At 44.8% G+C, this 14,395-nt stretch overlaps 1 protein-coding gene across 1 annotated transcript in view; it reads left to right on the top strand.

Annotated features, from left to right (window-relative positions):
- LOC119433123 (nuclear pore membrane glycoprotein 210-like) overlaps window positions 1-13,496 on the top strand; it is a 78,058-nt gene extending 64,562 nt beyond the window's left edge. Inside the window, 4 exon segments of the mRNA XM_037700264.2 lie at window positions 6,266-6,477; window positions 6,912-7,083; window positions 9,086-9,274; window positions 11,373-13,496. Coding sequence (XP_037556192.1) covers window positions 6,266-6,477; window positions 6,912-7,083; window positions 9,086-9,274; window positions 11,373-11,482 — 683 coding nt within the window. The 3' untranslated portion in view covers window positions 11,483-13,496.
- Window positions 13,497-14,395: the final 899 nt, after the last annotated feature.

Genomic DNA, 14,395 nt, shown 5'->3' with positions numbered 1-14,395 from the left:
AGCTAAATCTTTTTCGGGCTCCCATTTTTGTTCGTTTCTGTGCGCTGAAAAAAAAAAAGGAGTTTACTTGTTAACAACGTTACTCTTTCCAATCCATCAAATGTAATGTTGCCATTTAGTCTTTGAACACTAGTGCATTTTTTCTACAAAAGCTGCTATAAACCCTAGGCGCCTTCTTTTTGCCTTTACGGCTTCCAAGGGGTGATGTGGCTACTCTATGAAAATGTCAAAATTTGTGCATGGATTAAAGGGCACATGTTTATGCCTGCCAACTCACCAATTTTTACGGGAAGCTGGCAAACTTTGTCTCGTTCCAAGATCTTGCAAATGCTGCGTCATGGTTTGCTAAAAATAAATTGTTTCTGAAGAAGGTTTAAAGCTGTTGTATGATGGGGTTGATGCAAGATAGCAAAAAAAAATAAGTATGCAAAAAAAAAAGTGGCTTTCTTGCAGCAGTGCGAGATTTCGTGTACCGGGGGGAATTAGGTTCGTGCCAGTTTATTTAGTGTAATTCCTTATGCAGGCAAGATCGACAGCAGTGAAGTAATTGGAAAAGTGAGTGTGATGTAAAGACAATGTGTTGCTTGTCAGTGTCCACTGTTATAAGTTTTGTTGCTGCTTGTGTACCTTAAGTGCGCATGTATGCCACAAAAGGTGTGCGCTCAGGGTAAAGTTCGAAGCTTTAGCTCGGGGGATCCCATCTAAATATGTACATGGGAATGGAGAAACCGTTTTTCTTGGCAACCACTGCAATAATTTGATGTTGTTTGTTTGTTTGCATTTAAAAGAAAAGGTTAAAATCTATTGACTGTTGGTACCCAAATTTTTATTTAGGTCGACAATTTTTGTTGAAAATTTGTTGAAAATTTCATGCTTTCAAAAAACAAAACTATAAAGTTTACAAACAAGGGTAACTCGGAAATGAAAAATGATATCAAAATTCTCTTAAGGGGAGAATCTGCATCTACAAACTTTCTTTTTATTTCTGAGTAGATTTTCATGAAAATTTCGGAGATAAATAGTTTTCTAGAAATCTGAAAAATTCGTAAATTGCCTTGGAGGTATGCGATTTACTAAACTATGTATGGTGTAATATATATATGTATCAGCATATAAAAATGATCTTCATTAATGGGAGTATGCAGTGGTACAAGAATTAATGCTCTAGGCTGATTTGAACTTTCATGTCAAACTTTTTAAAGTGTGGACCCACAGTTATACCCAGGACAAATTATAACCTAATAGTACACCTAAAGTGGGCAATATTGGTATTTTATACACCGCTCTAAAATATGCCATTATTGTGTGAGTTGGACTTTTGCAAAATCATTGTAAACATTGTAACAAACTCGTGTAAGCTGTAAATTGATTCATCAAATTTGTCCACTTAAGATGTTCTAGTGAATGAAATTCATAGAACTGTGATATCTGTTTTGGTGCACAGTTACAGATTTGTAAACCTCATGTTTCTATATTTTTTTTAATAATAGCTTACCAATGTTTGGCAACTTTTGTAAGAAATTTCAGGCCTCAATCAGTTTTACTTTCCACAATCAATAGTGCGCTTCTTTCAAATCGGTCCAGGGGTTGACTCATAAAAGCATTTCCGTGTTTTACAACGGGGTTGGTCTTGAGGTATAACTGCCTCTTAAAGGGACACTAAAGGCAAGTATTAAGTCAAGCTAAAGTGATAGAATAATGCTCGAAACGCACCTAAGGCGTCAATATTATCGCGAACAGAGCATTAGTAATCGCAAAATTGATGTAAATGTGGGACACGATTTGAGACTTCCCCGGGACATTAAAGTACTAGCCCGATGACATAGAAACTCCTCATTATAATTCCTTTACTATTATTCAGCCACTCATAAAGGAAGAAAAAAAGAAAACATTGCATTGCATTACAAGACGGAAGAAAATGCTACTTGTCTATTTATGTTCGCCCATCATGTACTAACTGAGCACGAGGGCGCGGGATCGAATCCCGGCCGCGGCAGCTGCATTGCAGTGGGGGTGAAATGAAAAAACGCTCGTGCACCGTGCATTGGGCTGACTTTAAAGAATCCCTGGTGCTCAAAATTAATCCAGAGACCCTGTCTACGGTGTGCCTCATAATCAAATCGCGGTTTTGGCACATAAAACCCCAGAATTCAATTTTAGAAATTGTAGAATTCGACTCTTAAAAAGAGAACTTTTTGATGTTAGGCTTGACAACGACGCAGTCGTTCCAAACGTTGCGTTTTCGCTCGACTCTGCGTCGCCAGCGCTTTCGCGTTTCAGTAGCTTCGTTATCGTGTAGTGCTGCACTGGTTTTGTTGGCTCGCAAAACTCACACAAACGGCAAGTAGCAGGGAATGCATCGTGAGCCAATGTGCTGTCAGGCTCGTCAACGAGGCCCATTGGGACGAGCGTCGAAGATCGCATTTACGATTCGGCATGCGTTATCCTTTCCTCTTTCGCACTGTCGGCTCTGTTTTGGCTTGGTTTCTGGCTGCGCTTTTACACTTTGCACAAAACGCCGTAGTGCCGGTTGTCGGGTGCCAATTTGCTCACCGACAGTAGTGAAGGGTGATGGCGACATATGCAACGTCACAACTTCCTGCTCAGGGGCAGGCAACTTGAATTGCACTAAAGGTATGCGGACCCTTCAGATGCAATTTTCTCCTTAACGAAGTTTCATCTTTGCACCAAACAACTGCTGCGAGGTTTCTGGAATGGTATTTTAACAGTCCATGTTGACCTAATATTAGCCTTCAGTGTTCCTTTCACATCCTAACTGCTGATGACGAGTTAACTCGTCATGACAAAGGTTGCACTACCTTGTAATTTTGACACAAATAAATACAGTCCAAGTTCGATCAAACGAAACCCGATTTTACGGAGTTCCCAATCTAACAAAGAAATTTCCATTCCCGTCAGGTACCCATAGGGTTCAATGTTGTCATCAACCCGGATTAGCGAAACTACCCTATTTTCCGGTGTATAATACGCATTTTTTTTTTTCTGAATTTTTCGTCGGTGCGACTTATGTACGTTTCGCGCAATTTTTCACAGGCACAGGCATGGGTTAGCGGCAAATGCAATGCCGCAGTAGCTTTGGGTGCCTACTTTACAATTTTAGATTTCGAAGGACCGAAAAATCCATTTCTGAATTTTACGAACTTCCCGATTTAAAGGGTCCCTGGAACGGTTCGGACAAATTTTGTAGACGCATATAGTAAAGCTACAGTAAAACATTCGCACCATAATTTGTGTGAAGCGTCTCATATTAAGAGAGCTACGGACAATTACAAGTTACCTTCCTCCATAGCCATGCTTTTTCTCCTCAACTCGTTTGCCAAGTGGTAAGGCCTAAGCTCCGCCTTCACTATAGCTCTGCGTCATGATGGGACATAGTGCCATCTACTTCCGGTTGTCTTGGAGTGAGTGCGCGAAGCCTTTCCAACGTCTTTGCCAGCTGCCTGGCAGTCGATCCCAAGCGAGAACTATCAAAGCAGTGTGTATTGCAAGCATTCTGTTGCAGCGCCAAGCGTGTCCGGTATTCTGGTAACCACAGGCAAGCTGGGCCTTTTGACGGATGGATGGAGGCGTAAACTAAAGCTCCTCCATACTACTATTGCTGTATGCAAGCGGCTGATTGGTCTGCATGGTGCCAGCCAACTGGTGGTGCAGAACTTAAACCAGCCAAACAAAGAGCTAATGTTGCTGTAACCAAGTGAAAAACATTTTAAACATTTAGAAAAACGTGTCACGATTACACTCCTGCCAAAAATTTAGACCAGCAGCAAAGTAGAACACACTTCGTTACTGCTTTATTAGTTCTGTGTTTGGTTGGGCTCTTTGCCACCAGGGTGCCTGCACCGTGCAAGCTTTTCACGTTTGCGCCTCCGCTCATTCCGTAAAACGCCCAGGTCCAGTCCGCTTGAGTTTACTCGAATACCAGACACACGAAACACTATTGTGGTGGTAATCCGCCAGAGTAAATTTTTGGCCGTAAACGTGGAAATCTTGGCGTCGATCGGATACTGACAGTCCGATGTGCTGCCAGCCACTCCGCTTGTCTACTGCCTTGCAGAGGGACATGATGTCGCAGCTTGACATATTGCCAGTCGCTACGTTTGCAGCCCACAACGTAACAAGGGTGAACCATGATGCTCGCGGAAAGAAAGATCAAGATGTGTGCCGGAAGTGCTTGAGTGTAGTGATAAATTGTCCTTGTGCATTCTCTTTCTGTTACTTTCTTTTTATTCGACTATTACGAACAACATTTGTTCACCATAAGGTTGGAAAAATTATTGATGACGCGCCCTGGGTAGCCAATCAGATGGCATCATATGGTCACTTCACATCGCCTGGTCAGGGGCGGCTGAGAACTCAGGCAAGTGGTTAGTTGCGATCGCTAGCAATGTACATATTTAAAACCTTATAATAAATTATACACTTTATGTGGAGCACTTAGATGTGTCAATTAATGATCAGAAGGACCTACCCTAATGACTCAGTAAGTTTGTACAAAATTTAAATAATTTGAACATGGTCATCATTTCGTTAAATGGAGTTTTAACTGCAATGCACAGTGTCTTTTGCTATTTTTTAAAGAAGAGCAGATAAAAGAATTGCTATAGGCATTCCTGGTCTCATATTTTTTTAGAGATACGTATATGGCAAGGTAAACGCAGGTAAAAAATTTTAAACATTTTTAATCATTCATAGCAGTTATGGGGTTAAGCGGAGGCTTTACCTTAGGGTCAACTTTAATTTCTTTACTCAAGTAAATGCGAAATGCAGAAATGCTCTCATTGAACAACAGCCATACTGAATTGAATGAAATATGTTGTGTTTGAGAGAGAAGCTTAAAATCTAGTGATTTTACAAAACAGAATTTCGATTTATGGACTTATAGCTTCTACAGAAATTGCCGAAAAGTTTAAGAAAAATAGAAGCTCGAATTTGTAATTCTGCATCAAGAATAGGCAACTGCAGTTCTGTAAACCCACCTGTTAAAGCACCTGAAGTAGACAAATATGACGTGGTTTGACAGCTTGTGTGAAATCATTCCAGTGTTTACGGGGATTCTATAAAAGTCCTACTTTCAAAAAGTGTTATACTTCAGAGTGTCGTTTTGTCTGCTTTAGATGTCCTTATAGGTGCAGTTTACTGGAATTTGATATTGTTTGTTATTGCTGAGTTAGTCAAACTTTATGCTTGTTTTCTCAAATATTGCTATTTTCAACAATTGTTGTAAAGCAGTTGATTGTCTGAATTATAAGTTTGCTTCCCACAGTCTTCAACTTTTTTAATTAGACAAATCTAGTCAAATATGATGTATCAAATGCCAAGAAAAACTATATCTGTGTTCCCTTGCACAGGAACGCTGTGTGTATGTATGCACAACGCCAGTTCTGCGACACTCTTGCCACCAAAAGCGGGCTAAGATGCTTTTCTGGGCTAGTTGATGTGTTGTCATGATAGAAGTGAAAATGGGCTGCGACAGCTGGCGGGGACGGCATATAGAAAGATATGAGACATGACGCTGATGCTGCCAGTGCTGTTGGAATGTCCATATAGTTGTATTGCAATTAAAAAAAAAAAAGTTCCTGCCAGACCCATCTCGCGACAAATGTCAGTGTCAATGCAATTTGCATTGAAGCAGTGTAGCAACACCGTATCACCAAATTCTTCACTTCCGTGTAGCAGACTTCGATTTTTCCTTACCTACACCTTTTTCCACTTATCTGTAGCCCAAAGCTCCTCACTAAATGCTCCTCAAAGCTCCTCACATTCTGTTCACTTCACTTCTTTCTCCGCACTCGGCTGCTTTTGATGCCGACATTTTCACTTCTCTGGAGCTGACTTCTTCAGTTTTCTGTTGCCCTCTTCTTCACCTCTTGTCTCTTGTTCTGCTTGTCTGCCCAGTGATACACACCCATTCTGAATGATTGGCCAAGTATGTTCACATTCTTTGTGTCATATGCCCAGTTGCATATACCAAGTGCACGAAGTTGTCTGTTCATGCGCATACTTAATGGCACTTGTCCAGTAGCACATATCCTGTGGCCCAAGCTGTCTATCCCCAATTGTCTATTCGGGTACATACCCAGTGGCACATAATGAAATGCCCCAAGTTGTTGGGAAACAGGTTAGGAACAGATATGATACTGGAAAGTGCGTGAGGTGTGCAAAAAAATTATGATCCCATTAAAAATTAATGCACGACAATCGGTGTCGTTCATAGCATTTCATCGACTGGTCTCCTGGTTTACAGGCGGTCACTGGTGCCGGGTGCGGAGTGTCGCAGAGCCAGCCGAGCTTGAGCTCCCCCTGCTGGTTGGAGTCAGCCTGCCAGCCAAAGGAGGAGAGTCTGAGCCGGTCTCTCTGTCGCTGGTAGCGCCTATCCAGCTCGTCCGCGTGGAACCCGTTGGAAGCCACGTTCAACTGGTCTACCTGGCCGGTCCCAGCGTGGCCACCAAGGTCCAGGTATGCTCAAGAACATGGGATTCCTGCACTTACCACGTGTTACGTTCGCATGCTCCAGCCGCATGCGTGGAAGCAAGAATGATGTTGGCAACACTGCGAAGCTGTGGCTCCTTGACGCCAGTAGAAAAGAATAAAAGGCAACTGCAGCCCATGGGTTGCAGCTTTTGTTGTGTTCCTAGTAACTGCGTGGTACTCAATGCGTCCTCGACCCACGCGACACATCACCACATCTACCGAAATTTCCGTAAAGTTTACAAGTTTGGGCATGTACTACGATTTTGCGAATGTGTGCTTTGCTCGAATTTGCTGTGGCTTTCATGATTTCAGAACCTGTTGGTCAGAACCTGTCAGTTCCAGAACCAGTCTGGCTTTGGCGGTGGTGACGATGTTGAAGCTGTCATAAGAAATCTTTGGCCCTCGTACACTTTATGCAGATTCGGCGGCCGGACGGGGTTCACATAGCCCCCTACAAGGCACCGGAGCGGATTGGTGAAACTAGCCACTGGAAGGTGACGCTGCGGGCACCCTCGCACACTTCGTGGCTTGTGTTGGAGAGTCCAAGCACGGGGCAGAGGTTGCGTGTGCCTTTGGAGAAGTACAACTTAGGTACCAAGCTTCTTCCTTCCTTCCAAGCTTTGTTGAGCCAAATAGTTGATTCATGAAGTTTTACTACAGTAAAAGTCTTGTTCAATGTTGATTCGAAAAATTGGATAATTCAGACTTGCTCTCTAGCCTAGCCATCATGTGCATTTTTTAATGGCATTGAACCTCTCCTTAATTCGAATGTATTTGGCCACGCACCAGTTAATTCAGCCCACCGGGGTGGCTCAGTCAGCTAAGGCATTGCGCTGCTGAGCACGAGATCGCGGGATCGAATCCCGGCCGCGGCGGCCGCATTTTGATGGAGGCGAAATGCAAAAACGCCCGTGTGCTTGCGTTGTAGTGCACGTTAAAGAACCCCAGGTGGTCAAAATTAATCCGGAGCCCTCCACTACGGCGTGCCTCATAATCATAACTGGTTTTGGCACATAAAACCCCAGAAAGAACAGTTAATTCAGATGACCCTCCGAGACGGTCTGTTGTGACTTTCTTTACTGAACGAAGGCATGTTGATGTGGTAGGCACGTATTTCTTGTTTTTGTCATATGTTCCATAATTCGACAATCGGTTTTTTTGGAAAATTCTTAGACCGCAGCTCTTACGCACCCATTCCAGTGGCAAGCGTCGGCGTAACCGAGCGTACAAGCACAGCGAAAGATAAAAGCAAACGCAGATTGCAGTGGGGGAGGAAAGGTGCGAGCAGGGTGCAGCGGAACCATGAGGTGGAAAGTCGAGGAGGGTATGGCAAAAGCGCGAGAAGAAAAGCGTAATGTGGCAACGATGGCTGCGACGTGGTGCCAGAGCAGCGCGTCTGGGAGGTCTAGCGGTGGCGGCGGATGACCTCCCATTGCAAGAGCCGGCCCGTCACCCACGTGCCGGCTCTTGCAATCTCCAGATTAGCGAGTCAGTCGCGCCACACTTCGCTCCGTTTGCAATGCGCCGCACGACAAATTGTCCGCGCCAGCCACTATATTGCGAAATGAAAACAGGTATAGAGTGACAATCAAGTTTTGCACTAGGGAGTATCGTAATTGTCGGTGAATTTTTTTCTTCTTTTTACGGTCCTATGCAATCCGAATTAACGAGGCGTTACTCTAATAACTTCCGAAAGGGACACAAAAAGAAAAATTATTTCAGCTGTAGCGGTAAATTACCCCCGACTACAATAACAAACAAAAAAAAGACATTCTTACCGTGATCAGTAAGCCAGAAAAGGGTGCAAATATGAAAGGAAAGTGGTGGCGCTACCAGCTCGCCATAACATGATAGAGTTTGACAGCATCTTCGAGGCAGCGAGCTGGGATTTGCGTCATGTCCACTAGCCACCAATTAACAGGAGTGCAGCTTTGCTACTATTGCTTCAATAGTATGTACAGTCAAACCCGCTTATAACAATATTTAAGTGCCAAGAAAATCCCGTTGTTATAAACGATAACTGTTATAACCGGGTTGCACAAAGAAAAGCAGAGGCGACAAACATTCAAACATTTTAATTAGGAATAAGTACAGTCGAACCCACTTATAGCAAAACTCATTTAAACAATAGTCAGGTGTAACAATGAGAAGCTGCCGCACTGTGAACTCATGTGTGTATTCTACGGTAAAATAAACCGCTTACTAGAATGTTCCCGTGCTGCATTATTGGCCATAACAATTAATTCTGGCAACTGGGTGTCTGTGTTGAAAAGAAAAGGAATACGAAATCCAGGAAAGGAAAAATAATAAATGTGAGCCGCTTTGCTACGCTTGCTTTTGGGCCGCATACTCCACATGGCACTCCTTTGTCGCCCTGTTCCAGTCTGCCTTCCACTCCTTCGATGTTGGCGAGCGGGTGGAAAAGGAGATGAAAGGGCACAAAAGAACTACTCAAATGTGTTCTGAGCACTCGATTTCGATCAGCCAAATTTAAACTGCGCTGCATTGCACTGGGAGCACTAGAAAGCGATCAGTAAAATGTAACATGAGTCATGACTTTAAATAATGGCTACCACTTCTTTCTTCAACACAGGACAGGAGAGTGGATGGAGTAGCTGGCTGCAAAACACATTCTTTGTTGTTATAGCAGCGGCTGCAGGTTTCTACTACGTGTTCTATTATCAGCGCCCCCCTGCCGAGCGCCCACCGGGCGCTGCTACCCCTAATATCATGACAGCTGCTCTCAGGACACATGACCAGCAGCAGCGGTCACCAAGCGGAGGTGAGTTCTTGTTTCATTCCGCACAGATCTACAGAACAGGGCTCCGGAGGGGAGTGGGGAGTGTGTAGTTGGTTTCGGCACAATTTCGCGTTGTGGTTACTAGAATAAAACCTGGTGTCGCTGGTCGTTCAACCACCGTGAGAATCATGGGTGGTGGTGATGTGGTGCATGGACAATCATGCACCATATCAGGATAACGCACACAATGCAACACACGGCTAGTTTGCTTTTTGGATTTATGCGGTTTAATGGGCGTCGAATGTAATTTGAGCTCACATTTTTCCTGTCGTGGCCCTTAAACGTAGGATCAGGGTTGTTTGATGTAAAATAGGGGGGCCAGATGTACAAATCTCTATTGATGGCAATCTTTTTATGATCAGTGAAGTGAAACAAGTTGTATTTTACCTTCATTTGGCCAATGGTTTCCAAGTCAGAGTCTTTAAAAGCAGTTACACTAGCGTATCAGTTGTGAGTACTCATCACCGACGTGGGCAGTGTGGCAGCATAAAGTAGCATTGCGGAAATGTGTAGCATGTAAATATATGCAATGAATTTGCACTTGATAGTTCTTGTGTCCTGCCATTGCATTTGCTTCTTTAGCACTGCCCTATACAGTGAAGTCTCGATGGTACGAATCTCACGGGGTCACGAAAAATATTCGTATTAGCCGAAATTCGTATCATCGAAACGCAATTAAAACTAGCCAAATTAAGGGGGGCGGGACGCGGGGATCAGATCGCGAAAATCGCTAGAAAAATCGATTTTTGAAAACCACGCATTTCGGTATCTGCAACGCCTAATCTACGCTGTATCAAAATGATTTGGCTGAAAACGCACTAAAAGTGCCCGAAAAAGATTAATTCTTCAGTGCGCAGGGTGAGAAAACAGCTTTAAATCGCGCAAAATCACCGCAGCTCACGGAGACATATCTCGTATTTCCCGCCACCGAGCGCCACCATCTTGGTATCGTTTGAAAGCTCAAAGTTTCGCCGTTCCGCTTCTCAATTCGTCCGTCGTCGCCATCTTGTAACAAACGCACAAACACAAAAGAAGCGCGGGTCTGCGATAGGTAGTCACACGGGCCCTCCGATGAAAGCGGGCCTCCGATTGGCTGCCGTGCTGAAAGGCGTCTCCATTGGTTGCTGCTGTGACAGGGGCAAGATGGCAACAGCAGTTGTCTGCTTCGTAAACCACGCCGGCGTCTTCACCTGACACGCAGAATTCGGATTACTGAGAGCTCCCAGGTTAGTGATGGATCGTCGCTCGTTGGAGAAGAAATTTTGGACGAAGCACTCTTCGGAATACGGAAGCGCAAGCATCCTACAGGAAGAAAAATACGGCGATTAGCGGGAGAAGCGGAGGAGCACCCAACTGAACGTGTCGCGCTACTTTGCGCAGTGGATTACTTGCCGCGCTATCTTGCACCGTGTGACTCCGGCAGCGAAACAGACAATCGCCCTGTGCCATCGGCACCGATAACGCAGTCGACGGAAGACGCGCCAACGGAGGCTCCCGCGCCTCGGCGTACGGCCGCGCGAATCAGCCGAGATCGTATCTCGGTAGACATAGCTCGCTGCGACTAGGCAAAATGGCACAAACACAAAGAACGCGGCCCGAAGCACAGCAGCCTCTCGGTCCGGCCGATGGCACGCGGAAAAGGAGGAAAAGCCACAAAAGCGCGCTTCAAACTCCAAACTCTTCGCGCCCAGTCGCGGCCTCCGCGCTCTCCGGCGCCGCTTCCGCGCCTGCCTCCGCACCAAAAGAGAAAGGGAGAACAGCGCGCAGGGAAAGGGAGAAAGCGCGTGCCTGCGCGCTGTTCTCTTTCGCGGCCGTCGGTGGGGCGGCGTTTATTCGTATGAACCGACGCGGGTCGAAAATCGATTCGTAACAACCGTTCTCTAGCACGTTGCAAACTAACGGGGCTCGACCGGGACCACAGAAAAATTCGTATCATCCGGAAATTCGTATTAGCCGTGATCGTATCATCGAGATTCCACTGTAGCAGATGCCAGCAGGCCAGGAAAACGTTCCTAAGTGCATGCAGTTTCTTGTCTGCTGTGTGGATTCAGAACATACATGTGCTGGTGTCTCTCTGCAGTGATGCCTTATATCGGCCAGACTGAGCCGGTGCGCCTCTGGAGCAGGCTGGACAGCAGCACCAGCTGGTCCAGACCCTGCACACCATCAGAACAGCCAAGCACAGCCTAGCCAAACTTACCAAAGCCAGCTTCAGCCAGCAGAGTTCAAGCCAAAGAACTGTGCTGCAAAGGCGGGGTGTGGTTGATACAGGGGTTCATTTATATTTAATTGTAATTGCGAGTAAGGGGCAGCTTATGTGGAGCGACAGTGTGGGCAACTGGTGGACTCACATTGACCAGCCACAATTCGTCGGGAACAAAACAGATTGTGCTTGGTCAAACCAGTGCTGTGACTTTAACGTTGTCATTACTATTAGTATTATTATGAAGCACCTGCAATTGCGAGTTGCTAGCAGTTTAGCGAGAGCATTGGCAAGTGCTTTGGTCCACTTGCAAGGATTGAACTCGAAGACAACAAAGCAAATTGTCTGCACGTAGACACATTGTAATTGTCTGCCGTTCAAATTACTGCCATTATTGTTTAAGCGTGAATGACGTGTATGTTTTTAATTTTATTGTTTGCAGTTTCAATAAAGGAGGCAAGGATGTTCATGTTGTAGGTAAAGACTTTGAGAAGGCGAGTCTGGTGCTGCTATATGCGTGCTAGACATTACACCAAAGAGGCTGCACTTACACTACCTCGGTGCAAGAATTGTTGTCTGTTTTGAACATACAACGTTTATACAGGGACATCCTTTCTTTTTAGGAACAAACACCCCATTAGTATTCAAGCACAGCTTAAATTTAGTAAAAGCAGCTTAAGTTTGGCTTGAGACCCAGCAGACAATTACTCCGTTAATAGATGCCAACATTAGGTGTTGCATAAGGCAGATTTACCACATGGTGTAGAACAAATGCTGAAGTTAAACTTGGTTGAGTACTTATCAGGCGTAGATGACCCTGTAAGTACATCGTACAATTGTAAATTGACAGCCGTTGAAGCAGCGCTCCAGTCCGCAGTCGACCAGCTGGCAACTACCACGAGCATGCGTGCCAAGTTCGAAAGTCAGGCCATGTTAACTTGCACTCAGTTTGGCTCTTGCAGTGACTTCTTGCTTTCTTTGTTAATGTGCGCATGTTGGCTACATTAGCCATAAGACCGGAGAACAAACTCTTTTGCATATTGATGTCATTAAAGATGCACACTGCCGATACATCACTTTTTAGGCTATTTTGACCACTAGTATCTTGTCATCTTGGTAAAGTCATTATAATGTGTATAGCATGGTGGGCAGAGGCTGAGGAATTGCTTTCAAATATGTTTAGTTTATGTTCAAGGGAGAAATAATCTATTAGCATTTGCATTCATTTTATAAAGTTTTTATGTTCGTAATATTTGCAGCACTTTGGGTGTTCTTAAATTTAGTTTTTAAGGTGTGACTGTGATGCATTTCCCAACTATTTTTTGTCACTTTGCTTGTGTTGATGGCGACAGTAAAAAAAAAAAAAAAAAAAAACAAGATGACTTCGCGAATGAGCATCACTTTGTACCTGGCAAAGGTTGTGCCATGTGCTTGTTCTTGTTCCTGCATTCCATTTTTCATTCATAGCAAGAGCTGAATGAGAAAGTAATGTAACCTGAGAAATGCACTAATTTTGTCATTGTTACTGGCTTTTTTTTTTTTTTTTGTCTTCATTTTCCGTGAACTATGTTTTCCTGAGCATGACATCTAGTTCATTAAACCCTTCATTAGGTACTTCTGCTGGTTGTGGAGCTATCTCTTTAGTCCTTACATATAAATTGGTGTTATTCAGTTTCCTACAGAAATTAGCAGGGAGGACTGTGGCACTGCTGTGCTATCATGCAAACGAGATGCAGTATGCATGAGTATGTCTAGTCTTTGTGCTTCTGGCTTCAGACCTTGTGGCACTATTTAATGTTTTATCTTTCTATGTTAATGCCAGTACTAACATATGGTTCAATCGCAGCCTCAGCGGCCGCATAGCTATGGTCATTATGGCATGTAAAACCCCAGAATATAATAATTTATAATATATAATTTTAATGAGGGGCAGAGACATGGAGGCTAACGAAGAAGCTTGAGAAAAGAAAAAGACGTGCAACGAATGGTGGAACAAATAGTGTTATGTGTAACGTTAAGAGACAGGGAGACTGTGGGTTAGCAAACATTTAAACAGCTTCGCTGTTTAAGCCAGCCGTAATTTGTGGTGCGTAGCCGTGGTAGCCATAGCAACTCGGAGGAGACCGCGTGCGCATGCACACGATCTCTTCTGGGTTGCCATGGCTACCATGGCTACATCTTGCATCATGCGCGTCTTATATCTTAGTGGCAGTACTCAAAGGCGCAAGGAAAGAAAAGGGGTTAAACAAAGGGGGGGGGGGAGGTTAACTCGGCCTCAGGGGGGGTTACAACCCCCGAACCCCCCCCCCCCCCCCGTCGGTGCGCCACTGCCTCTCTTCTCTTCGCGGCGCGCTGAGCCAGGAGAGGAAAAAAAAATGGAGGACGCTTAAGCTTCGCCTTCAAGAGTGGAACGCGGTAGCATCAAAAGATCCTTGACTGTTTCTCACACTTCCCAGCAACTGCAGCTTGCTGCAGTTGCTGGGAATATTTCAGCCTGAGAAGATTTGGCATAAAAGGCATGCACTTTCAGTGTTTTGTTTCATAACAATTGTTTGTGGGCTGTCACTCTCAGAATTCCGAGGAATAACTTTGTAAAGAATGCAAGACAAAGTGTGAGCAACATTAGTGGTAAAATATATTTGGAGGGCCTGCGTGGTTGAGGATTATTTTCTCGGCCGCGGGCGGCAACGCCGACGCCGGATTTTCTGCGACACGGGGCCCTGAACGCTATCGCGTTAAAAGGCGAAAGCTTGCACTAGGCCGCGCATAGCTCAAGACACAGCGAAGCTGGCCGTTTGATATCTAGCGGCTAGCTTCCAGCGCATTCGGCGTCTGCAAGCAGCAGCGTTCTTGGCACTGTGCCAACCTTGGTTAGCCTACCTGCGTTTGTGACATGCCAG

The sequence above is a fragment of the Dermacentor silvarum genome, chromosome 11 (genome assembly GCF_013339745.2).
Source record: "Dermacentor silvarum isolate Dsil-2018 chromosome 11, BIME_Dsil_1.4, whole genome shotgun sequence".
Lineage (NCBI taxonomy): Eukaryota > Metazoa > Arthropoda > Arachnida > Ixodida > Ixodidae > Dermacentor > Dermacentor silvarum.
This window is presented reverse-complemented; position numbering and strand designations above follow the sequence as displayed.